At 43.0% G+C, this 25440-nt stretch overlaps 1 protein-coding gene across 3 annotated transcripts in view; it reads left to right on the plus strand.

Annotated features, from left to right (window-relative positions):
• WIPF3 (WAS/WASL interacting protein family member 3) overlaps window positions 1-25440 on the plus strand; it is a 119231-nt gene that overhangs the window by 39669 nt on the left and 54122 nt on the right. For all 3 annotated transcript variants that reach the window (XM_077491362.1, XM_077491363.1, XM_077491361.1), the window contains exon 2: window positions 6644-6761. In XM_077491362.1, coding sequence (XP_077347488.1) covers window positions 6672-6761 — 90 coding nt within the window. In that variant the 5' untranslated portion in view covers window positions 6644-6671. The remainder of the gene's footprint in view (window positions 1-6643; window positions 6762-25440) is intronic.

Raw genomic sequence — 25440 nt, forward strand, 5'->3', positions numbered from 1 at the left:
GCTGGTCTCCACAGCCTCTTCTCACCCATGCTTCAGTGGTCTCAGGTCCTCTTATGCCGCGTACACGCGGTCGGAGAATCTGTCGGAATGCGTCTTATCGGACCGTGTCGTCAGATAATCCAACTGTGTGTGGTATGCATCGGACTGATTCCTTCCAAATCTCCGTCGGACCCAATTTTCCAACATGTTGGAAATATTTCCCGACCAACTGGGCCGGTCGGACGTAATCCGATCATGTGTAGAGAATTTTGATCGGACCAAGTGCCACGCATGCTCAGATCAAATTCCTACATCAAAGCTATTGGCTACTAGCCTGAATCTAGTCCCATCATAACGAAATTACGCCATCACGTTCTGAAAGATCGGATTTTTCGACAACTTAGTCCGACCGTGTGTATGCAACAGTTTCGGACACAATCCATCAGACTAAATCTGACGGACAAAATCCAACGGATTTGGTTGTGGAAATCTCCGACCGTGTGTACAAGGGCTTACACCACCAAGACTGATGCAGGGACCATAGCCCTACATTGGACATGGGGATGCTGACAGTCAACCGCAGGAGCATGGGGGAGTGCCATCTGCTGGGGAGCGAAGGATCAGGTAAGTAAAAGTGTTTTTACTGTCCCCTAGACCTAGACAAGCAGTTAACTCATACAGTGTGGGAGCAGCCCCACTTGCAGAGGGGAATTTTAGATTTTGTGGAGTTAGGTTTGAGGTTTGTGTTGCTGCTGCAACGTTCTCACTCCTGTCTGTTCAAATTTTATCAGCAGTACTGGAAGTGAGGAGAATCTCCCTTACAGAGCTCTGGGTGTAAATAAACACCTGACAGGGGCTCTTTCCCTCTCTAGCCAAAACTAAGAATAAAAGTTTTGGCTGGCCCTACCCTTTAATATATTTTATTTATTTAGGTATCTGTGAGAATATCACTGGAACCCTGGCTAGGGGACGTGTCATATACACCTAAAAGCACACTATCCCTGTTTTTTCTGTATTTACATTCATGGATGTCTTCCTAAAGATCCTATTATCTTGGCAGAATTGGTGCACAAAGGGGGGCTTCTTGGGCTATGTTGTGAGAAAAGGGCTACTGTTTCCCTTATTTATTAAAACGTTTTTTAGTTTTTTTTCTTGCTAATTTTGAAGTGCTTTAACCTATAACATCGAATCAATTTACTCTTTCAAAGCCAGAGTAGGATTTTAATTGGTTGCAACGAATCACTGTTGTCTTTACGAAAAAATGTGTGTTTGTTGTAAGATGTCTGGTTAAGAGATTGAGCTACAGAGCATCTCATGTCACATATACAGTGGACTTTGCTTGCGGTGGGCCCCAGCACAACTGGTTGCTTCTTGCATTCATTTGATTTTGTTGGCAATGGCTGCCCTCTGTTGGCAATTGCTGCCCCTCGGAAAACTAAATGTATGTAGTTGCTAATCAGTTAAGATGGTCTTCACAACCAGTTGTTGTTCTTAAAAATCTTCATATTTATTAGAAAAGTCACAGTGTACAAATGCAAATAAAATCAGTTGACAAGTTTCAGCCTACAAGGCCTTGTAGTTTAGTTATGACTAAGGCCTTGTAGACTGAAACACGTCAACTGATTTTATTTTCGTTTGTACACTGTGACTTTTCTAATAAATATGAAGATTTTTAGGAGCAACAACTGGTTGTGCGAATCTTCTTAATGGACTACGTCTCTCAGACAAACGGCTGTGGATCAAGCACCCGTGAACTCTACTAATATCGTGGTGTATGGGTAGAAACACTGAATTTCTTTGTGTATGAGTAGTTGCTAATGCAACAGCTTCTGAGAACCTTTATTGGACACTACAGCAGTGTCAGGTTTTCGGTTGGCTGTGAACTGTCACATCCAGTTTAGTGTAATTGCTCTTGCCATGGTATTACATATATAGGGGAAGTGAGGTATTACACCTGATTATTTTTTATGAGAAACATGTGAAACCCTAATTATTATAACAATTCAGCTATTTTCTCTGGATGAAATAAGAAAGATTAAATCTTTCTGTGGTAAACAAAAGATTCAGTAAGACTATTATTCTATTACCTTGTAATTTTTGTCTTCTGTTTTAGTAGAACACAGATGTATATAGTATGTGAACCAGTTCCCTTTTGCAGGCAAAGTTATCATTTCCTATCATTGATAGTTAATTATGGAAAGGTATAATTTATCTAATTACAGAGAACTTGATAAATTACATTAAACTTGCCCTAACAATATATCTAGGCTTGTTGTGGATTCATGTGCTAAACCATTCATTATACATTTTGTTGAGCAAATTAATATAAATCTTTCTTTATAAATAGTTTGATTCATTATATAACACTACATATGAATTACTTATTTATCAGCAGTGATATTTCTTTTAGTTCTCTTGTACGCATGATGAGAATATCTGAGGAATGATCATCTATATTTTTTTTTTTTGTATGCTAGTCTCATGTCAAAAATGAAGAGGTTACTAAAGATACAAAACTTCTCATGCAACAGAATACAACCTACTGGACACTTTCACCCCTATCCTGCCTAGGCCAATTGTTAGCTTTCAGCGCTGTCACACTTTGAATGACAATTGTGCGGTAATGCAACACTGTAACCATATAAAAATGATATCTTTATTTTTTAATTTTTTTTATACAGAGCTTTTTTTGATGGTATTTAAAGAGGAAGTAAACCCTTATGGGTTTACCTCCTCTTTGTCTCCCTGCAAAGGTAAAGCATAATGGGCTACTATGCATCGCATAGTAGCCCATTATGTGTCACATACCTGACCCAGGACTCAGCAATGTCACCGCTGTCCCCTGTAGTCCGGAGCGTCCATCTTCTTCTGGGTATCGCTGCTCCGGCCACTCACATGCACACGGGAGCCGCCACTAACGGCATATCGCCATTAGCAGCGGCATGCCGCTAACGGCGATAGTGCGCCTGCGCGCCGCTGTCTACGGCGCATGCGCCGTAGACAGCTGTAGCTGTCTTTTAGTAAATATCTCCTAAACCGTGTAGGTTTAGGAGATGTTTCTTGGACCTACAGGTAAGCCTTAATCTAGGCTTACCTGTAGGTCAAAGTGGTTTGTAAGGGTTTACAACCACTTTATTCACTGTTGAAAATGAAAAATGACCCAAAAATTTTGAGAAAAAAAAAGTTTTTCTTAGTTTCTGTCAGTAAACTTTGTAAATAAGTAATTTTTCTGCTTTACTGATATCAGTTGATATGGGGGCACTGATAGGCTGCACCGATGAGGCAGCACTGAAGGGCACTGATTAGGTTGCACTGATATGCAGCACTGTCGGGCACTGATAGGCAAAACTGATGAGCACTGAGATAGGTGGCACTGGTTGGCAATGCTAGGTGGCATAGATAGGCGGTGAGCAGGCACTTATGGACACTGAAAAGCATCACTGATGGGCACTGATTGGTGTCACTGGGCACTGCTGTACTGTAAACGGGCACTGATGATCAATGCTCTGATTACCTGTACAGGTCTCCCCTATGAGGAAATGCTCTGTCAGTGTAACTCTTTAAACAGCACTTCCTTCTTTACAAGTGACCGACTGTGATTGGACATGGGTAAACAGCCCTGTCATTGGCTCTTTACCAAGATCGGGGTCACATCGTGTCCTAAGAACACAGTGCGGCTGCGATCGCCACGCTGTGTGCCCCGCGAGTGCATGAGAGCGGCGGTTTTGGGGCACCATCATATGGCGTTGTCCAGAACAAGAGTGCCACCCGCCCCCGTCATTTTGCTATACGGCGGGCGGTAAGTGATTAAAACAAAAATCGTACGTTCTGGTATCGTTTTTTTGTGTTTGTCAATTTGGATAATTTTGGATGAACTGTCATAATCGGATTATCGTATGATCTCTTCGAAAGCGGTATTTTTCAGATTGTGTGCACTAGGCTTAAAAGTACTTGTAGACATGAGCTCATTATCACCTTAGGGCTCTTGCACACAGCCGTATGATTCTGTATAGGATCTTGCTGGCAGTAAGGTCTTGGTAAAACCTGGTCCATGTACTGTACACATATTTGAGCTAACGTGTACAGAGTACAGTGCAAATGAAGACATAGGCTTCTCCTACCACCTGTCATCCATGGTTGCTTGGTCTCATACCTCCCCTACCTCTACCCTATGTTGCTGGAACGTAAGGGACTTCTGCCACCTAGTATCCTTGGTTTCCAGGATGCAGGTAGCTCCTTGGTATTCAGGGCTAATAACATTCATTCACGCTAAATGCTGTAGGCAGGTAAATGTTACAATAAATGTGTATAGCATTAGGTACAGTCCATATGCAGTACAGTGGATGCCAATTTCTCTTTTTTACAAGCAGCTGAACACAGCTCCAGATTATGGAGCCATGTACAGCTATGTGCATGGGCTCATAGCATAGAGCTGCATTCAAAACCATAAAGAACATATGGCTCTGAACACAGCATTTGTGCTAACATTTACATGCGTACAGTGCAAAAGATGACCTCCTGCCATCTGGCATGCTTGGTTGCTAGGATGCAGGCTTTCCCTATCTTGTAGCTTTCTAGGTTGCTGGGACACAGGCAGCTCCTATTGCCTAGTGTCCTTATGATTCAGGGCGATTTAATATACATTTACACTTAATGCTGTACACATGAAAATTTTCGCACAAATGCTACATGCAAATATGGTCCATATGTAGGACCCTGGGGGCAGATTTTTCCCTTTTTGTTTTTTTTTACCCAGCTAAACATAGCTCCAGATTATGAAGCTGTGTGAATGGGCCCATAGAATAACATATAGCTGTGTTCAGATCCATAAAGTACACATTACAGTTCTGATTGCAGCATATTTTTCTTCCATGTGCATGAAACCCTTACCCTAGAAATTTCAGCAGGATTAAAGAACAATTGCAAACATCGAGTGAAACCCACCAGTGAGCTACTATTGCCATCCAATTCAACAGTCATAATATTAGAACCTTAAAGCGGAGCTCCATCCAACAAAGGAAGCTCCACTTGTCTGCTTCCCCCACCCCCCCTCCAGTGCCACATTTGGCACCTGGTGGGGGGAGGGAGCGGGTACCTGGTTTTGACAGGTACCCACTCCCACTTCCTACTGAGTTTGCTGTGGCAAACTCAGTTCGAAGTTCGGCCCTCGCCACAACCGGCCCATTGAGAAAGCACAGCAAGGCTTCACTGCTGCTTTCCCTTACCCAGGATGGCGGTGCTAGCACCCGAGAGCCGATTCAAGAAATGGCTTGGGTGAGGACACCGTGGGATCCCTGGACAGGTAAGTGCCGTAATAGTAAAAGTGAGCAGCTACAGTATTTGTAGCTACTGACTTTTTTTTTGGTGGGGGCTACAGCTTCGCTTTAACTTAATTTACCTTAAAGGGTTAGTTCACCCTGCAAGTAATGTAGGTAAGGAGTGCACGTAGATAAACTGTGCAGCTTTGGCTAAATTTGGATAATGCCCTTGCTATAGATGTAGGCCATTTATGTACTTTCCAAAGACTGACTAAGAAACTCCCAGAGATGGCATCATCCCATTCTGCCCTATTGCTAAGACATTCCCAGTGCATTCATACCCCCATGCCTGCACAATCACCCCCCCCCCCCCCCCCCGTCGAGGAATCCAGTGATGTTGGCACCCCTAGCCGATTCGCCAATCGGCTTTTAGTGCAGGTGCCTACATCTGTAGTAAGGAAAACAGGAAGTGAAGCCTTGCAGCTTCACAGCCTGTTTCCTATTGTGCATGCATGAGTCACTCTGCAATTTCTGAATGGTCCCATCATCTTCTGGGAGCTCTGTATCCCAGAAGGCAGCGGTGGGCGAAGAGGAGGGCCCGAAAATGTTGTAGATCACCATGCGACAATCTTACCCAGAAGTGGGAGTTTTCACAGGTACCCACTCCCCCTCAAAAAAGTACCAAATGTGGCGGTGGAAAGTGCGAACAAGCGGAGCTGTGGGAGTTTTTCAGCCAGGGTTTTGGGGGGTTACATAAATGGCCTACATCTATAGAAAGGGCATTATTTAAATTTAGTCAAAGCTAAATGGTTTATTTTTTATATAAAGTTGCTGTGCTGATGCATATTGTACATACATAGTCCACCATTGTCACCATCAAGAAGCCAGTCCAAAACAATTATGTGTAGCTAGGATTCAATAATGGGTTAAAGAATAATAAGAAAGCAATATTGTACTAAAAAATTGCATTTTTTTTATACGCAGTGCTTTAGCAAATAAAATATCATTCAGTTAGGGTTAGGACTACTTTAAGGTGGAAAGATGTTTTCTTAGTAGTCTTTAATCTGCAGTGTATTTTGTGTTACTTGCCCTTTGATTCAGCAGACTAGTAGGCGGTAGATTGGGGCTTATCTCTAGCATACATTACACAGTCCAGTGGAAAGAAGAAAAAAGAGTTCATGTGACAGACAGGTGTGTTTTATCAGGTGGAAGGTAACACCAGTGACTAAGGCGTTGCATGCAGGAACGCAGCTGAAATGCGCATATCAGATTAATTACATCACTGGAGGACATTCCTGAAAATTTGTATAAAGGAAAGTGTGGTTACATTGTACAATATTCTTATTACTGCAGCTTGAAAATTGACAATAAGGAAATTAAAGTATTGTGTTTTTGTTATATTCCAGGGCTGAAGATTAGCCAGAAACCCAAGCCATGCCCGTGCCTCCTCCTCCACCTCCTCCGGCACCACCTCCACCTCCACCAGGTGGGCCACCAGCACCTCCACCTCCAGCATTCTCACAGGTATGCTCTTATCAGATTGCTGGAAAGACGTGACAGTTGTCTGACTCCTCTGCCCCTGCATACACTCTAAAGCCCTGTACACACAATCGGAAATCTCGCCAGCAAAAGTCCGATGAGAACTTTTGGTCAGATATTCTGACCGTGTGTATGCTCCATCGGACTTTTGCTGGCGGAATTTCTGCCAGCAAAAGATTGAGAGCAGGTTCTCTATTTTTCCGCTGGAAAAAGTTACATAGTTAGTAAGGTTGAATAAAGACACCAGTTCATCCAGTTCAACCTGAGTGTCTACAATTGTCCCTATCCCTGTACATTGCACACTCACATCGGTCCCTACCCTCAAGGAGCCCACAATCTAAGGTCCCCATTCATATACTAGGGCCAATTTTGGACAGAAGCCAATTAACCTACCAGCATGTCTTTGGAGTGTGGGAGGAAACCGGAGTACCCGGAGGAAACCCAGGCAGGCACAGGGAGAACATGCAAACTCCAGGCAGATATTGTCATGGTTAGGATAGGAACCAGCGACCCTTTTTACTGCTAGGCGAGAGTGCTAACCACTACACCACTGTGCCGCCCACGATCGTCCGATCGTCTGTAGCAATTCCGACGTGCAAAATTTCTACGCATGCTCCGAAGCATTGAACTTAATTTTCTCGGCTCGTCGTAGTGTTGTACGTCACCGCGTTAATGACGGTCGAAAGTTCAGAGAACTTTTTTGTGACTGACTGTGTGTATGCAAGCTAAACTTGAGCAAAAACTCAGATCGTGTGTGCGCGGCATAAGACCCCTTTTCACACTGAGGCGTTTTTTAGGCGCCTTTGAGCTAAAAATATCGGCTGTAAAGCTCCTGAAAAACAGCTCCCTGCAGTCTCAGTATGAATCACATGTCGCACTGAAGCGATGCTCTGGCAGGATGTTAAAAAAACTCCTGCAAGCAGCATCTTTGGAGCGGTAGGAGAGGTGTATGCACCGCTCCTAAACTGCTCCTGCCCATTGAAATTAATTGTCAGTGCCGCCGTTCTGCCGCTGCAGCGGCGCTTTGCTGGTCGTTTTAACTCTTCTTCTGCCGCTAGCGGGGGTTAAAAGCACCCTGCTAGCGGCCGAAGCCCCCAGAAAAAAACGACAGTACCACCGACGCCCCAGTGTGAAAGGGGCCTAAGGCTCCATGCACACTGGGCGTTAAAATATAGTTATAAAACGCTAGTTGCTTTGCAGTTAGTAGTTTTTCAAAATTTTTTAACATTTTTGCAATGGTATTTAAAGAGGGATTCTGCCCAAAAAAAAATTATTAAAAGCCAGCAGCTATAAATACTACAGCTGCTGACTTTTAATAAATGGACACTCACCTGTCCCGGGTTCCAGCGATGCCGGCAGCCGAGGCCGATCGACCGCTCGGGCCTCGGCTGCTGCCGCCGCCATTCTAGGTGAGGGAATCAGGAAGTGAAGCGAATCGGCTTCACTTCCCGGTTCCCTACTGCGCATGCGCGAGCCGCGCCGCGCAATAGAAAATCTCCGCGCTGTCACTGGGACCCGTGTGTGTCCCAGCAGACAGCGCGGCAGGGCAGGAAATGGCGTAGACTCCCGTGGGAGTCTATGCCCGGAAGTGGGTGAAAATACCTGTCTTTGACAGGTATCTCCACCCCCCTCCCCCCTGAAAGGTGTCAATTGTGACACCAGAGGGGGGGGGGGTTCCCATCAGCGGAGGTTCCACTTTAGGGTGGAATCCCGCTTTAATAGAGTTTTTTATTTATTGTTTTTTCCAATCGATCAAAAACGTTAAACGCTGATTAGCCATGTTTTTTGAGCGTTTATCAACGTTAATCAGTGTTTATGAGCGTTTGGCATTTTTTGTGGTCAGACAAAACAACTCCTGAGCGTGATTTTATGGCATTCAGAGAACAGCCCCTAAACTCCACTGCTGATAAACATCCAAAAACGTGAATCTGTGCATGGACACATAGGATAACAGAGAGGGGGGTTTACGGGCTGTTAAAAAAAACGCCCCAAACTCCCAAAAACGGCCGTTTATGAGCAGCAGTGTTGCTTGGAGCCTAACTTGTTTTATAACACTGCACAGATGAACAGAGTCCAGCAGGAGACCTAAATGTATCCTGCTATGGTGACCCCAAATATGCACTGTATAGCTTACCGCAATATATTGTGAGCTATACTTATCAATTCACAGGTTAATCATTGTCTGTCCAACGTATAACAATCCTGATGTGTTATAGATATTAATTGTTCATCATGCTGTATAAGGGCCCATTCACATCATGGGTACTGGGCTGTGCTGGAAAGCTTGCCCAACACAGTGCCAACGCATAGACAACACAATTTGCCTTATGTCCTAATGTTTTTAGTCTCTCTGCTTTTTTTTTTCTTCTTTTGTACACTTGCTGTTTTTCATGTTTGTTTAGATTGTGTTAATTCTTAGGCAGGCCATAGATGTGCAATTCTGTGGGTGGCCCAATCCCCCAATCAGCACAGTTAGTAGTGATGGGGGAATCACTCCTGTGGGGCTATTGTGTTCTGCCAGCAGGGAGCATGAGAAGCCTTCCCTGACAGCAGAACACAATGGTCGCTACTGGTGGCTATAGCCACCAGCATTGATCGCATGAAATCTAACATGCTGGTTGTAGTGATGTTAGTCAATGTATCAATGTCGGTAAAACCAGGCTGGCAATAGCTGGCTTAAGTCTCGGCCGGTCCCTACTGAACTGGCCGAGATCCAATCCATCTATGGTTGGCTTAAAATGATAAACCGTGGCTGGTTAAAGCGGAGGTCCACTGAAATTTTTATTTTTTAAAAGTCGAATACAAATTTCTGCAGCTGCTGACTTGCCCGCAATGTCCGCACCCGAAGCTGATCTGTCGCTCGGCTCTCGGGTGCTGCCCCCCACCATCTTCAGTAGAGGAACCTTGTGGCTTCACTTACCGGTTCCCTACTACGCAATGCGTGAGTCACACTGCGCAATCCGGATGGTCCCTGCTGTCTCTGGGACCCTCATACTTACCTTGGAACAAAGCCTTCCAGTGGTGTGTTGTCAGCGCTGAGAGGGCTAACATCTTCCCCCGGTCTTTCTTCCAGGTTCATGTGCGCAGAAGGCCACGTTATGCAAAAACCTTCAGAGCGCATGCGCTGGTGACATCACCGGCTGCATCTGGGATGAATATCTCCTAAACGGCGCATGTTTTAGGAGATATTCATTTTGCCTACAGCTAAGCTTTGTTATAGGCTTACCTGTAGGTAAACATCACAAAACGAGCTTTACTACAGCTTTACGGTCAAATACATGATGCATTGTAAGTGACTGATAACATTCATAATGCTGGCTTAGAAAAATAAATAAAGACATGCTGTTAGGTTAATTGGCTTCTGTAAAAATTGTACCTAGTATGTGTATGTATGAATGTAGGTTAGGAACCTTAGATAGTAAGATCCTTAAGGGCAGGGACTGATGTGAATGTACAATAGATATATAGATAAAACGCTGCATAAATTGTTGGAGTTATATAAGTACCTGTGATAAATAAATTCATAAAATATTTGAATAAAAATAGAATCAAAAATAGTCTGGCGTAGAGCTTCACGCTTTTTTACCAAACCTTTTAGTGCTTTTGTGTGACAAAACGTGCATTTTCTAGCAGCCTTTTGGCGTGCCATTAACAATTAATGGCACAGTAAGCACCACAAGTGTTTTTTTGCACATTCCCGGGCACGGTTCTGCGTGCGTTCCCAGGTTGTGCAGGTGTGAATGGGGCCTTAGGCTCGGTTCACACCTATGCAGTTTCCTTTTGATCCGTATCTGAAGTGGTTTTTGATGTGCATTTTTGCATGTGTGATTTAACAGCAATTTTACCAAGATTTTGCTGCTATTTGCGTTTTGCATTTTTTATGCTTTTTTTTGACCAATTTGTTGTTGGGCAGATAAAAAAAATGCAAATTGTGGCAAAACCATTGCAAAAACGCACTACATGCTTTTCTGCAGCTCCTCCATTGAAGTCTATTAAACCAAAAAAGCAAAAAAAGCAGCTTTGCATAGCCCTAGCTCACATTGACTGCGGCTTTGAAATTGTGCGACTTCATCTGAAATAGCACGATTTCAAAGTCACATGTCAGTGCGACTTGGAAGACATTAGTGCGGTTTTATGCAGATTTCTATACAAGTCTCACCCAAAGGTCGACTGCAAATTTGATGTCGCACTGATTTGAACAGTGTGTTTGCTGGCAATAGAATGCGACTTGTCATGCGATTTGACCTGTCAATCCCATGACAAGTCGATCCAATGGGAATGAGGACTAAAAAAAAGTCCCTGACCCTTTCCAAAAACGCAGCAGTTGAAAAAAGCATGGGTGTGAATGTGTCCCATAGGAAACCATGTTAAATGGACTGTAGTGCATTTCTGCAAAAAAAAAAGCAACAAAAAACGCAGAGGTGCGAACCAGGCCTTAAAGTTTTCAACCGCTGCATTTTTGGAAAGGGTCAGGGACTTTTTTTTTTTAGTCCTCATTCACATTGGATCGACTTGTCATCATGGGATTGACAGGTCAAATCGCATGACAAGTCACATTCTATTGCCAGCACACGCACTGTTCAAATCAGTGCGACGCCGATTTTGCAGCTATTTTGGGTGCGACTTGCATAGAAATCTGCATAAAACCGCACTAATGTCTTCCAAGTCGCACTGACATGTGGCTTTGAAATCGTGCTATTTCAGATGAAGTCGCACAATTTCAAAGCCGCAGTCAATGGGAGCTAGGGCTATGCAAAACTGCATAATATGCAGTGTGCAGCAAAAAAAAAAAAATGTATATATATATATTATATAATATAATATATAATAATATAAAATCCAAACATCGGTTATGATTTCAGTTGGCCTTTAAATTGACATAAAAAAAAAAAAAAACATGGGCTGTTTAACAGCTGTGATGCAATATATTTGGAAAGTTGCTGTGAAATAGTTGACTTGAAGTGGCAGGTGACGGTTCCCCTTGCGAGTGCTGGTTTTGTAAACATTTTTTAGTTTCCTCTCCATTACTGGCAGTTGTTGCAGTTAGCTGTAAAAACAGCGACTTTAGCACTTTAGTTTCTTGAATAGCATCCTGGTTTGAACTCACCTCTCATATAACAGAGGAATGTGACAGATGGCTCCGTCTGTTGTTGCTGCAGTTGTCTGGTGGCACGGTAATGGATATTCATTTGCAGCTTTTTTTTTTCCATCTTCTTGTAGTTTTACGTACAAAAATTTGTCTTTTCTTGAGAGTCCCTCGGACACAATAGACGTTTGTTCCACTATGTGCAAAACAGATTTACCAGCCAAATGATATGTTGGCTGTTGGGCACAGGATGCTGCCTATTTCTTTATTTTACTCATTATTTCCATGTTTATATAGCCAAAGGAAGTAACTCTTAGAACAGAAACCATGCAAATGATGTGGGACTCAGCAAAGAGCCAAAAATATCTGACTGTATAATCAGCTTTTCTGGCAGTTATATTATTTTGTAAATTGTTGTGGGTATTAATAATTAAAGTGGTAATAAACGTCACAATTTTTTTTTTAAATAGGCCCCCTGGAAGTTTGCGCCATAATGTGCTATTATACACTGCATACTAGCACATTGCCACAAAAGGATGCCCTCCAGCCCTGCCCTGTCAGTGCTCAGGTGCTCCTATCTTCTCCCGGTCTTCCTTCCGGGTTTGCTCTGATTGGCTGCTTGAATGGCTGGGCCACGTTGATGTCACTTCAACTCATGTGCATGGGAGTCACATCATCAAGGCACAGACTGAGCAGGTTCCTCAAACACACGACAGACCAATAGAAAAAACGGACTGCTAAAAAATGTACCACATCCATATACTCGCTAGAACCAAAAATTTGTGATTGGACTGGTACGAATGGGACATACACTTAGATAGGTAAAAAAAAAAGTTTATACAAAATGTATTAAGATTAAAAACGCATAGTTAAAAGAAAAGCTTTAAGTTCTAGGCCCTATATACAATGAAGGACCAGTATAGTACATATAGACTACTAATTTGTATTTAAACTCCAAGAACATCAGAGGTCAACGTGTTTCGCTTTGACTGCTTCCTCAGGACCAAGTGCTCTTGGATGTAGAGGCATACATCATCAATGCGAAAATCTTTTAATTTCATCAGTCATTGACAACAATCAAATATCATTGTCGCAAGATTATTATATGCATTTGTAGAAAGATACCAATGCATAACTTACATAATGCCTTCAGAATATTGAGAGTGGCAAAGGACCAACGGTTAGTGGCAGCAAATCCCAAGGAGGGCCAGATGGAAACAGCTCAATCAATACAGGACCAGAGTAATAGTGTCTTTCCAAATGAAATATAAAAAATAAAAATGAGGACCATTTAGGAACTTCCACAATAGGAGAAATCAAGAATCTACTTACAACCTCCACTTCCTTAGTCCAGTGGAGAGATATATAGACTAAATAATTGTAAGGGGTCTCTGGCTAGGATAGAGCTCCTTCTCATAGGGCCATCTAGAAACAGGATAAAGATAACCAATTCCAGGTCATGCCACTAAATATCCAAAGATTATATACATTCCAAAATTAATAATATATATGTTTATATCATATATTAACCTGAGATATAATATTAATCACATATCCTTTAGCCAGGGAATGTATGGCTATAAGACCCAGGCCCACCAAACATAACATCAACACACTTCTAGGGGACATGGGATCCTTTTCCATCTATCCATGGGCACAATAGGTCAGATGACAAAGTACTCTGAGATGACTATAGGAGCCTATGGGTGGCGTCACCGCTTTCAGGCATAACCAGCTGTTGTCAGGCGCTCTCACCTCTGCAGCTGCCGTTGGCTGACATAAGGTAGATTATTTAAGCAGACCGGAGTGGGCTGAAAATAGGTAAGTATACAGATCTTTCTTACACAAGTTAGTCACAATAGGTGAAGGCTCTGACCATTTTTAAGATTAGTTAGCTTTATCATGGAATTCTACTTTGACCATTTGACCTCCAGAAGGTTTTACCCCCTTTGTGACTAGACCAATTTTTTGCTATTCAGCACTGCGCTACTTTAACTGGCAATTGCTCAGTCATGCAACATGCAACACTGTATGTAAATTACATTTTTTATCTTTTCTTTTTTTATATATATACAAATAGAGCATATATATATATATATATATATATATATATATATATATATATATATATATATATATATATATATATATATATTATTTTTTATTTTTTTTTCCTACATAGTTAGTCAGGTTGAAAAAATACACAAGTCCATCCAGTTCAACCAAAATAAAAATAATAATTAATACACTCCCATATACTCATTTCCTCAACCACAGCTGATCCGCAGGAAGGCAAGAGCAGGGGAAAAACATTTTTTCCTGATCCCCTGAGAGGATTATCCTTGGATCAACTTTACCTATAAATGTTAGTACACAGTTATATTATATACATTTAGGAAAGAATCCAGGCCTTTTTTAAAGCAATCTACTGAGTTGACCAGAACCACCTCTAAAGGGAGTCTATTCCACATTTTCACAGCTCTTATTGTGAAGAAGTCTTTCCGTATTTGGAGATGAAATCTTTTTTCCTCTAGAGTGATGTAAAGAGTGCCCCCTTGTCCTCTATGATGACCTTAAAGTGAATAACTCAACACTAAGTTCCCTATATGGACCACTTATGTATTTGTACATGTTGATCATATCCCCCCTTAATCTCCTCTTAAGAGGGAATCGATTAATTTCCTCTAATCTTTCCTCATAGCTGAGCTCCTCCATGCCTCTTATCAGTATCGTTGCCCTTCTCTGCACTTTCTCCAGTTCCCCAATATCCTTTTTGAGAACTGGTGCCCAAGACTGAACTGCATATTTCAGATTAGGTCGTACTAATGATTTGTACAGGGGGAAAATGATATCTCTCTCTCTGGAGTCCATACCCCTATTAATACAGGAAAGGACTTTGCTCGCTTTGGAAACCACAGCTTGGCATTGCATGCTATTATTGAGCTTATGATCTACCAAAACCCCAGATCCTTCTCCGCCATTGATTCCACAAGTTATACCACCCCTAGTATGTATGATGCATGTGTGTTCTTAGCCCCCAAGTGCATAACATTCCATTTATCAACATTAAACCTCATTTGCCACATAGTTGTGCATTGAGGTCGGCTTGTAAATTGGAGACATCCTGTAAGGACGTTATTCCACTGCATAGACTCTACAGACCCAATATCATTTATAAAGGTATTAAAAAGTAAGGGTCCCAGCACTGAACCTTGGGGTACACCATCGATAACCTTAGACCATTCAGAGTAAGAATCATTTACCACTACTCTCTGAATTCTGTCTTTTAGCCAGTTTTCTATCCATTTACAAATTGATCTTTCCAAGCCTGTAGACTTTACCTTACACATGAGCCGTGTGTGGGGAACTGTGTCAAACGCTTTTGAAAAATCCAGGTATACCACATCCACAGCCACCCATCTGTCCAAGGTTTTACTTGCCTCTTCATAAAAAGAAATCAGCTTTGTTTGACAACTTCTGTCTTTCATGAATCCATGCTGTCTGTTGCTTAAAATATTTTTTCCCAGTAGGAACTCGTCTATGTGGTCTTTTATTAAACTCTCCAGTATTTTCCCCACTGTAGAAGGTAAACTAACAGGTCTATAGTTACTTGGTAAAGACTTTGATCCCTTTTTAAATATGGGCACCATGTTGGCCCTACGCCAATCCAATGGTACCATTCCAGTTATTAACGAGTCCCTAAATATTAGAAACAACGGCTTTGAAATGACAGAGCTCAATTCTTTTAGGATCCATAAGTGGATGCCATCTGGTCCAGGTGCTTTATCCACCTTTATTCTTTCTAAATATTCCTGGACCATATCACTTTTGAGCCATTGTGGATCATTTGGGGCTGTGTCACTACTACCCCATTATGGACATTAGCTCTCCCATGCTCCTTTGCATACACAGAGCTGAAGAAATGATTTAATAAATTTGCCTTCTCTTTGTCCCCAGTCACCCTCCTTAGATTATTTTTAAAGGGGCTACATGCTCAGACCTGACCTTTTTATTATTAATGTATTTGAAGATTTTTTTTAAATTTCTAATTTCTTTCTAAAACATATCCAATAAAAAATAAAATGTTTTCATAAATTGAGGCCAAAATGTATTCTTCTATATGTCTTTGGTGAAAAAAATCCCAGTAAGTGTATATTGGTCTGCGTAAACGTTATAGCGTCTACAAACTATGATTGATTGAGATATATATATATATATTGATATATATATATATATATATATAAAATAGAATTTAGACAGCTGTAGATGCTACACTGTAATGGTGGTGACAAGCGACTTATAGTGGGGCTGTAATAGCATGGCAGACAATCTGGCACTAACAGACCACTATCTGGGCGGTCACTAACTGACACTGACATTGTTAATGATATTAATACAGTGATCAGGGATAATACTGTACTAATGACACTGGCTGGAAAGAGGTTAACATCTAGGGGCAATCAAGGGGGTTAACTGTGTGCCTAACTATGTGTAATGAGTGGTGCTTTTATTTTACTATCTGATTGTCTTTTCTCCCTGCTCTGCAGTTAGAAGAAACAGCAAGATCGCTGTTCTCTGTACACAGAGTTCTGTGTTTTTGTAAACACCGGACTCTGTGTGTGATTGCACACAGCTGATCAGCTGAATTCAGCCAAAATCATTGGCTAAAATCAGCTGCCAAACTCATGCTGTGTCCAATCACAGCATGGGTCAGCAGGGGCGCATGCATGAGCACGACTGAACATGGGAGAAAGAGCCAATGCAAAGGTACGTGATTGCGCCTGCACCTGACCTCTGCTCGCAGTATATTTAATTTGAGCGGTCAGCAGATGGTTAAAGTATATCTAAACCTGAGAACAAACACTGAATACAGTATGTTGCAGCTTATCAGTCTTTGCATACAAGGTTTGACAATTTAATTCCCAGAATGCCCGTGGCGTAGCACACAGCCATTCGCACTCAATTGTGTTCTCACGTTCTAATTTGCATCCGCCTGGGTCGTAGAGCAGTTGACTCAGTCTTTATGGAGTAGTAGAAGAAATGACACGTGTGTTGCACTGTTGGAGGAAAATGAGTGACAGGATTCTGGAGCAGCGGATTAACATCAAATTTTGCATTAAAATTGGCAAAAGCGCAAATGGAACTTTAGCTCTGCTACAACAAGCTTATGGTGAACATTCTGTGGAGAAATCAGGTGTTTTTGAATAACATAGGTAGTTTAAGGAGGGATTGTCCATAATGGCAATTTTTTTTTTTTTCATTCTGGGAATAAAATTGTCGCATCTCGTAGGGTGGCTGAAATTGTTTTCTGGTGATCCTGCCAGTAACACAGTTCATAGGGTGACACCCCTCATTTACTGTGCTACAGTGCCTTGAAAAAGTATTTACAGTATCTCACAAGTGAGTGCACCCCTCCCATTTTTGTAAATATTTTATTATATCTTTTCATGCGACAACAATGAAGAAATGACACTTTGCTACAATGTAAAGTAGTGAGTATACAGATTGTATAACAGTGTAAATTTGCTGTCCCCTCAAAATAACTCAACACACAGCCATTAACCACTTGCCGACCGCCGCACGCCGATGTACATCGGCAGAATGGCACGGGCAGGCATAAGGGCTTACATGTACGTCCTTGCCTGCCCGCCGGTCGGGGGCCCGATCGGGCCCCCGCCCGGTGCCTGCGGCGGTCGGTATTCGTTCGGGAGCGATCCCGGACGAGGGGACGGCCATTCAATTATGGCCACCCCCTCGCGATCGCTCCCGGCGAATGAAAATGTCCGGTGACATCACTTCCTCTCCTGTAATGTAAACACAGGAGAGGAAGTGATGTATTCTCTCCTCCGTGTCGGTAGTTTTCGTTCCGGCACCGAGGAGAGAGGTTCAGTGAGTTGCACCAACACACCCCACATACAGTAGAACATGCCAGGCACACTCACACCCCCCCTTTACCCCCCGATCACCCCCCAATTACCCCTGCCCCCCCAGTCACAGTGACACCAATTGCTTTTTTATTATTTTTTTTTTTTGCATTGGTGTCATTTGTGACTGTGGTAACTGTTAGGGCAGTTAGGGTTAGCCCCCTTTAGTTCTAATGTGCCCCCCTAACCCCCCCAATAAAGGTTTAACCCCGTGATCACCCCCCGTCGCCAGTGTCACTAAGGCTGGGTTCACATTGCAGCGGTTTATGAGAACGAATGTGATTCGCACCGCACTGCAGTGCAAATCACATCCGATCTCTGTGCGATTCGAGTTCAGCCATACAGATAGTATGGCTGAATTCGTGTCGCACCCGCCGCACCCGCCGCACCCGCCGCAAATTCGCACGGGACCCTTTTTTTGGCCCGCAGCAGAATCGGATCGCATGGGTGTTCACACCATGCGATCCGAGTTTGCAGATCGCACTGCGATATGCGAACTGATCTGGGGGTGTCATTAACATTTCACTGACACTCCCAGCAGTTCGCATAGGGCAGTGTGAACTGCCGCCGGGAGGCATGCGATGCGGGAACCCGCCGCGGATTCATGGCGTTCCCACATCGCTCCAGTGTGAACCCAGCCTAATAAGCAATAGTTTTTCTGATCGCTGTATTAGTGTCACAGGTGACGCTAGTTAGGCAGGTAGGTATTTAGGTTCGCCGCAGCTTTTTATAGCGCCAGGGACCCCCATATACTACCGCATAAAGCCCCCTGATTGCCCCCTAGTTAACCCTTTCACCAGTGATCACCATATAACTGTTACAGGTGACGCTGGTTGGTTAGTTATTTTTTTATAGTTTCAGGGCACCCGCCATTTATTACCTAATAAAGGTTTAACCCCCTGATCACCCGGCGGGTGTCATTTGTGACTGTAATAACTGTTAGGGCAGTTAGGGTTAGCCCCCTTTAGTTCTAAGGTACCCCCCTAACCCCCCCAATAAAGGTTTAACCCCGTGATCACCCCCCGTCGCCAGTGTCACTAAGGCTGGGTTCACATTGCAGCGGTTTATGAGAACGGATGTGATTCGCACCGCACTGCAGTGCAAATCACATCCGATCTCTGTGCGATTCGAGTTCAGCCATACAGATAGTATGGCTGAATTCGTGTCGCACCCGCCGCACCCGCCGCACCCGCCGCAAACTCGCACGGGACCCTTTTTTTGGTCCGCAGCAGAATCGGATCGCATGGGTGTTCACACCATGCGATCCGAGTTTGCAGATCGCACTGTGATATGCGAACTGATCTGGGGGTGTCATTAACATTTCACTGACACTCCCAGCAGTTCGCATAGGGCAGTGTGAACTGCCGCCGGGAGGCATGTGATGCGGGAACCCGCCGCGGATTCGTGGCGTTCCCACATCGCTCCAGTGTGAACCCAGCCTAATAAGCGATCGTTTTTCTGATCACTGTATTAGTGTCACAGGTGACGCTAGTTAGGCAGGTAGGTATTTAGGTTCGCCGCAGCTTTTTATAGCGCCAGGGACCCCCATATACTACCGCATAAAGCCCCCTGATTGCCCCCTAGTTAACCCTTTCACCAGTGATCACCATATAACTGTTACAGGTGACGCTGGTTGGTTAGTTATTTTTTTTATAGTTTCAGGGCACCCGCCATTTATTACCTAGTCTCACTAGTGTACCCCTAAATTTAGGGGTGTCTACTTTCCAAAATGGGGTCATTTGGGGGGGGTTTGTGCCATCTTGGCATTTTATGGCCTTCAAAACTGTAACGCCCTTAGAAAGCCTGAAGGCGGTGCTTGGTTTTCGGGGCCCCGTACGCTGCTAGGCTCCCAAAAAGTCCCACATATGTGGTATTCCCGTACTCAGGAGAAGCAGCAGAATTTATTTTGGGGTGTCATTTCACATATGCCCATGGCATGCGTGAGCAATATATCATTTAGTGACAACTTTGTGGAAAAAAAAAAAAAAAAAGTTTGTAATTTTCCCGCAACTTGTGGCAAAATATAAAATATTCCATGGACTCAACATGCCTCTCAGCAAATAGCTTGGGGTGTCTACTTTCTAAAATGGGGTCATTTGTGGGGGTTTTGTGCCATCTTGGCATTTTATGGCCTTCAAAACTGTAATAGGTAGTGAGGAGTGAAGTCAAATATTTACGCCCTTAGAAAACCTGAAGGCGGTTCTTGGCTTTCGGGGCCCCGTACGCGGCTAGGCTCCCAAAAAGTCCAACATATGTGGTATCCCCGTACTCAGGAGAAGCAGCAGAATTTATTTTGGGGTGTCATTTCACATATGCCCATAGCATGTGTGAGCAATATATCATTTAGTGACAACTTTGTGAAAAAAAAATAAAAAAAAATTAAAGTTTGTAATTTTCCCGCAACTTGTGGCAAAATATAAAATATTCCATGGACTCAAAATGCCTCTCAGCAAATAGCTTGGGGTGTCTACTTTCTAAAATGGGGTCATTTGTGGGGGTTTTGTGCCATCTTGGCATTTTATGGCCTTCAAAACTGTAATAGGTAGTGAGAAGTGAAATCAAAAATTTACGCCCTTAGAAAGCCTGAAGGCGGTGCTTGGATTTCGGGGCCCCGTACGCGGCTAGGCTCCCAAAAAGTCCCACATATGTGGTATCCCCGTACTCAGGAGAAGCAGCAGAATTTATTTTGGGGTGTCATTTCACATATGCCCATAGCATGTGTGAGCAATATATCATTTAGTGACAACTTTGTGTAAAAAAAAAAAAAAAAAAAAATTTTTTTGTCATTATTCAATCGCTTGAGGCAAAAAAATAAAATATTCAATGGGCTCAACATGCCACTTATCAATTTCCTTAGGGTGTCTACTTTCCAAAATGGGGTCATTTGGGGGGGTTTTGTACTGCCCTGCCATTTTAGCACCTCAAGAAATGAGATAGGCAGTCGTAAACTAAAAGCTGCGTAAATTCCAGAAAACGTACCTTAGTTTGTAGATGTGACAACTTTTGCGCAAACCAATAAATATACAATTATTGACATTTTTTTTACCAAAGACATGTGGCTGAATACATTTTGGCCTAAATGTATGACTAAAATTGAGTTTATTGGATTTTTCTAATAACAAAAAGTAGAAAATATCATTTTTTTTCAAAATTTGCGGTCTTTTTACGTTTATATCGCAAAAAATAGAAATCGCTGAGGCAATCAAATACCATCAAAAGAAAGCTCTATTTGTGGGAAGAAAAGGACGCAAATTTTGTTTGGGTACAACATTGCATGACCGCGCAATTACCAGTTAAAGCAGCGCAGTGCCAAATTGTAAAAAGACCTCTGGTCATTTACCAGCAAAATGGTCCGGTCTGAAGGTGGTTAATGTCTAAACCGCTGGCAACAAAAGTGAATACACCCCTAAGTGAAAATGTCCAAATTGGGCCCTATTAGCCATTTTCCCTCCCCGGTGTCATGTGACTTGTTAGTGTTACAAGGTCTCAGGTGCGAATGGGGAGCAGGTGTTTTAAATGGGGTGTTATCACTCTCACTCACTCATACTGGTCTCTGGAAGTTCAACATGGCACCTCATGGCCTAGAACTCTCTGAGAATCTGAAAAAAAGAATTGTTGCTCTACATAAAGATGGCCTAGCCTATAAGAAGATTGCCAAGAGCCTGAAACTGAGCTGCAGCACGGTGGCCAAGACCATACTGCGGTTTAACAGGACAGGTTTCACTCGGAACAGGACTCGCCATTGTCGACCAAAGAAGTAGAGTGCACATGCTCAGCTTCATATGCAGAGGTTGTCTCTGGGAAATAGACATATGAGTGCTGCCAGCATTGCTGCAGGGGTTGAGGGGGGGGGGGGGGGGTCAGCCTGTCAGTGCTCAGACCATAGGCCGCACACTGCATCAAATTGGTCTGCATAGCTGTTGTCATTGAAGGAAGCCTCTTCTAAAGATGATACACAAACCCTGCAAACAGTTTGCTGAAGACAAGCAGACTAAGGACATGGATTACTGGATTACTAAGGGCATGTCCTGTAATCTGATGAGACCAAGATATACGTCAAGCATGTGGCAGCAACCAGGTGAGGAGTACAAAGTCAAGTGGGTCTTTCCTACAGTCAAGCATGGTGGTGGGAGTGTCATGGTCTGGGGCTGTATGAGTGCTGCCAGCACTGGGGAGCTACAGTTCATTGAGGGAATCATGAATGCCAACATGTACTGTGACATACTGAAACAGAGCATGATCCCCTCCCTTCAGAGACTGGGCCGCAGGGCAGTATTCCAACATAACGACCCCAAACATACCTCCAAGATGACCACTGCCTTGCTAAAGAAGCAGAGGGTAAAGATGATGGACTGGTCAAGCATGTCTGCAGACCTAAACCCTATTGAGCATCTGTGGGGCATCCTCAAACGGAAGATCAAGGAGCTCAAGGTCTCTAACATCCACCAGCTCCGTGTTGTCTCGATTGAGGAGTGAAAGAGGACTCCAGTGGCAACCTGTGAAGCTCTGGTGAACTCCATGCCCAAGAGGGTTAAGGCAGTGCTGTAAAATAATGGTGGCCACGCGAAATATTGACATTTTGGGCCCAATTTGGACATTTTCACTTAGGGGTGTACTCACTTTTGTTACCACTGGTTAGACATTAATGGCTGTGTGTTGAGTTATTTTGAGGGGGCAGCAAATTTACACTGTTATACAAGCTGTACACTCACTACTTTACATTGTAGTAAAGTAAAACGCTATGTGTCGTGGAAAACTAACACTGCACATCACCTTCAACACACCATTCCCACAGTGAAACATGGTCTTGGCAGCATCATGTTGTGGGAATGCTTTTCTTCAGCAGGGACAGGGAAGCTGGTCAGATTTTATGGGAAGATGGATGAAGCCAAATACAGGGCAATCTTAGAAGAAAACTTGTTAGTCTGCAAAAGATTTGAGACTGGGGTGGAGGTTCACCTTCTAGCAGGACAACGACCCTAAACATACAGCCAGAGCTACAATTGAATGGCTTTGATCAAAGCATATTCATTTGTTAGAATGGCCCAGGCAATGTCCAGACCTAAATCCAATTGAGAATCTGTGGCAAGACTTGAAAATTGCTGTTCGCAGACGCTCTTTATACAATCTGACAGAACTTGAACTATTTTACATTGAAGAATGGGCAAACATTTAATTAGCTAGATGTCCAAAGCTGGTGGATACATACGTGTAGCTCCAGCTCCTGAAGAGCACGCGCTATGTGTTTTTGAAATTTAATGTTAAATCTAAACCGCAGTTTGGTTTGGGTTTGATTGCTCCAAATTTTGACCTCAACATCAGTCTGACTAGACTACAAGGTGTTCTGCCTGGCCACGGGGGGCACTGTCACTTCTGGCAGGCATGGTAACACAGTCTGGTTGGGTGCTTTAAGGTTACTTTCTCTCTGAGTCAGCCCAGTGGGAGTGTCACTCTTGCTGTGCCTTCTAGGAGAGGTTACTTAAGATGCGGATGTCACGTGTTTTCAGGGTTCTGGTCCAGAAGTATGTTCTGACTGCATGGTCCTGGTCCTCCTGACCAGCCCCCAGGACACCTATGATCCACCCGACTTTACGTCTCGGGGCTGGCTAGCCCGAGGCGATAAAACTAAAGGAAGGATTTGGAGGTGGTCCGGTGCCTTCTCAGGTTGTGGAGAGGCCCAGCAACTTTGAAGTTATCCAGGGGAGGACTCTTCGAGAGAAGGCCATGCAAGGGTTGTTTTCTCAACAAAAGCCTGGTAAAGCTTAAGGACCTAAGTGAATCCAATCCGTGCGGTATCGCCGGACCGGCTGCAAGATACTGGTACCACATGAACGTTCTACAAGTTTTCTTACATGTGTTCTATAATAAAGTCTGTGGCAGAGACTTGTTCCTGACTCAAGTACTCTGTTGGCTGCTAGGCCTGGTGAGAGAAGGACTATCCAATTAGGGTGAAGATCCAGCTGTGAATGGCTATTCTCTGGATTTATTCAAAGTAAGAGAGTTCTCCTATACTGTCTTTGACATTAAGAATACCTGGACTTTTCACCTAAACCCTCTGATCCTATACTGTGAGACTGTTTGTTAACTACGTTTTTGCAAATAAAAATCCTTTTAAGCGGATCTGTCCTCAGTCTTTATAGTTCTTGGGCCATCTACCACGGGAAACCCCTAGATGTAAATCGAGGTGAAGAAGGTAACGGTAAGCCCATTAAAACCAGCCGCTCCTCAAAGTATTGAATGCACCCCACACTTTTCAGATATTTATTTGTAAAAAAAATTTGAAAACCATTTATCATTTTCCTTCCACTTCACAATTATGTGCCACTTTGTGTTGGTCTAGCACATAAAATCTCAATAAAATACATTTACTTTTTTGGTTGTAACATGACACAATAGGTAAAATGTCAAGGGATATGAATACTTTTTCAAGGCACTATATATCTATGGTGGAGCAGTGTTGTCACCATAGGACAGGAAGTGTATTCGTAACTACAAAACACCCTAACTCCCCCCTCATCTTCATAACCTGAAGTAGATTTGAAGACAAAACTTTTTTTTAATCAATTTGGATAAAGTAGAGAGGGATTGGAAAAACAGTCAGTTTTTTTATGTGATCTGTGTCTCCCTAAGGAATATTCACCCTCCCTATTTGTTCTGGTGACTATTATCAGGAAGTGGTGCAAGTGTAGGTGAATCCCAGATTTTCAGTTGTCACCAGAACAGGAATAGAGGGAAATCTTCCAAAGGGGACACTAGGGGGGTCATTTTTGAAAGGCAAATCCACTTTGCACTGCAAGTGCACTTGGAAGTGCAGTTGCTCTAAATCTAAGGGGTAGATCTGAAATGAGTGGAAGCTCTGCTGATTTTATCATCCAATCATGGGCAAGCTAAAATGCTGTTTTTTATTTTCCTTGCATGTCCCCTCAGATCTACAGAGATTTTACTTCCAAGTGCACTTGCAGTGCAAAGTGGATTTTCCTTTAGTAAATGACCCCCTAGATTTAATGACCCTGGCGAAGACCAAGGATTTCAGTCACTTTGGAGGGATTTCCTCCCACTTCTTGTTGTAGATATGGGACGGGAAATTAGGGGAAATTTCTCCAATGGGACACAGATGGGGGGAAAAAACCTGACGCGGCTGATTACCTTAAGCTGGCTATACATATACAGTATATGGATTTCTTTTATTTAGCCTGTTGGCTGAATGAAATAGATCTAACGGATTCTTCCATATAAGCCAAACAATGGGAGGGCTGGCAACAATCAGTCTGCCTCTCCTCCCCATCTCCTTTTTGTGTCTTATTTGGGACAGTTACAAGAATATGAATTGTAAATTGGCGACTTACTCATCCTAGGTTTTAATAATTAACATGTATTACTAATTATCAAGCATTGTGAGAATTTATATTAACCTAGAAGATAATAAAATTTACTTTGATAGGAGTCACTATTAATCAAGAGGAAAAAGTTTTTTTGTTTTTTTTTTTTTGTTTTTTTTGGTGTATACTTTTAATAAAAATGTATTCTTATATAAGGGATGCATTTAGGCTTTTGACATACTGGGGCACAGCCCTACAGTGCCTTGCGAAAGTATTCGGCCCCCTTGAACTTTTCAACCTTTTGCCACATTTCAGGCTTCAAACATAAAGATATA

This window comes from Lithobates pipiens, unplaced genomic scaffold, assembly GCF_037356315.1.
Source record: "Lithobates pipiens isolate NorthernLeopardFrog02 unplaced genomic scaffold, aLitPip1_a1.2 Scaffold_19, whole genome shotgun sequence".
In the NCBI taxonomy this organism is placed as follows: Eukaryota; Metazoa; Chordata; class Amphibia; order Anura; family Ranidae; genus Lithobates; species Lithobates pipiens.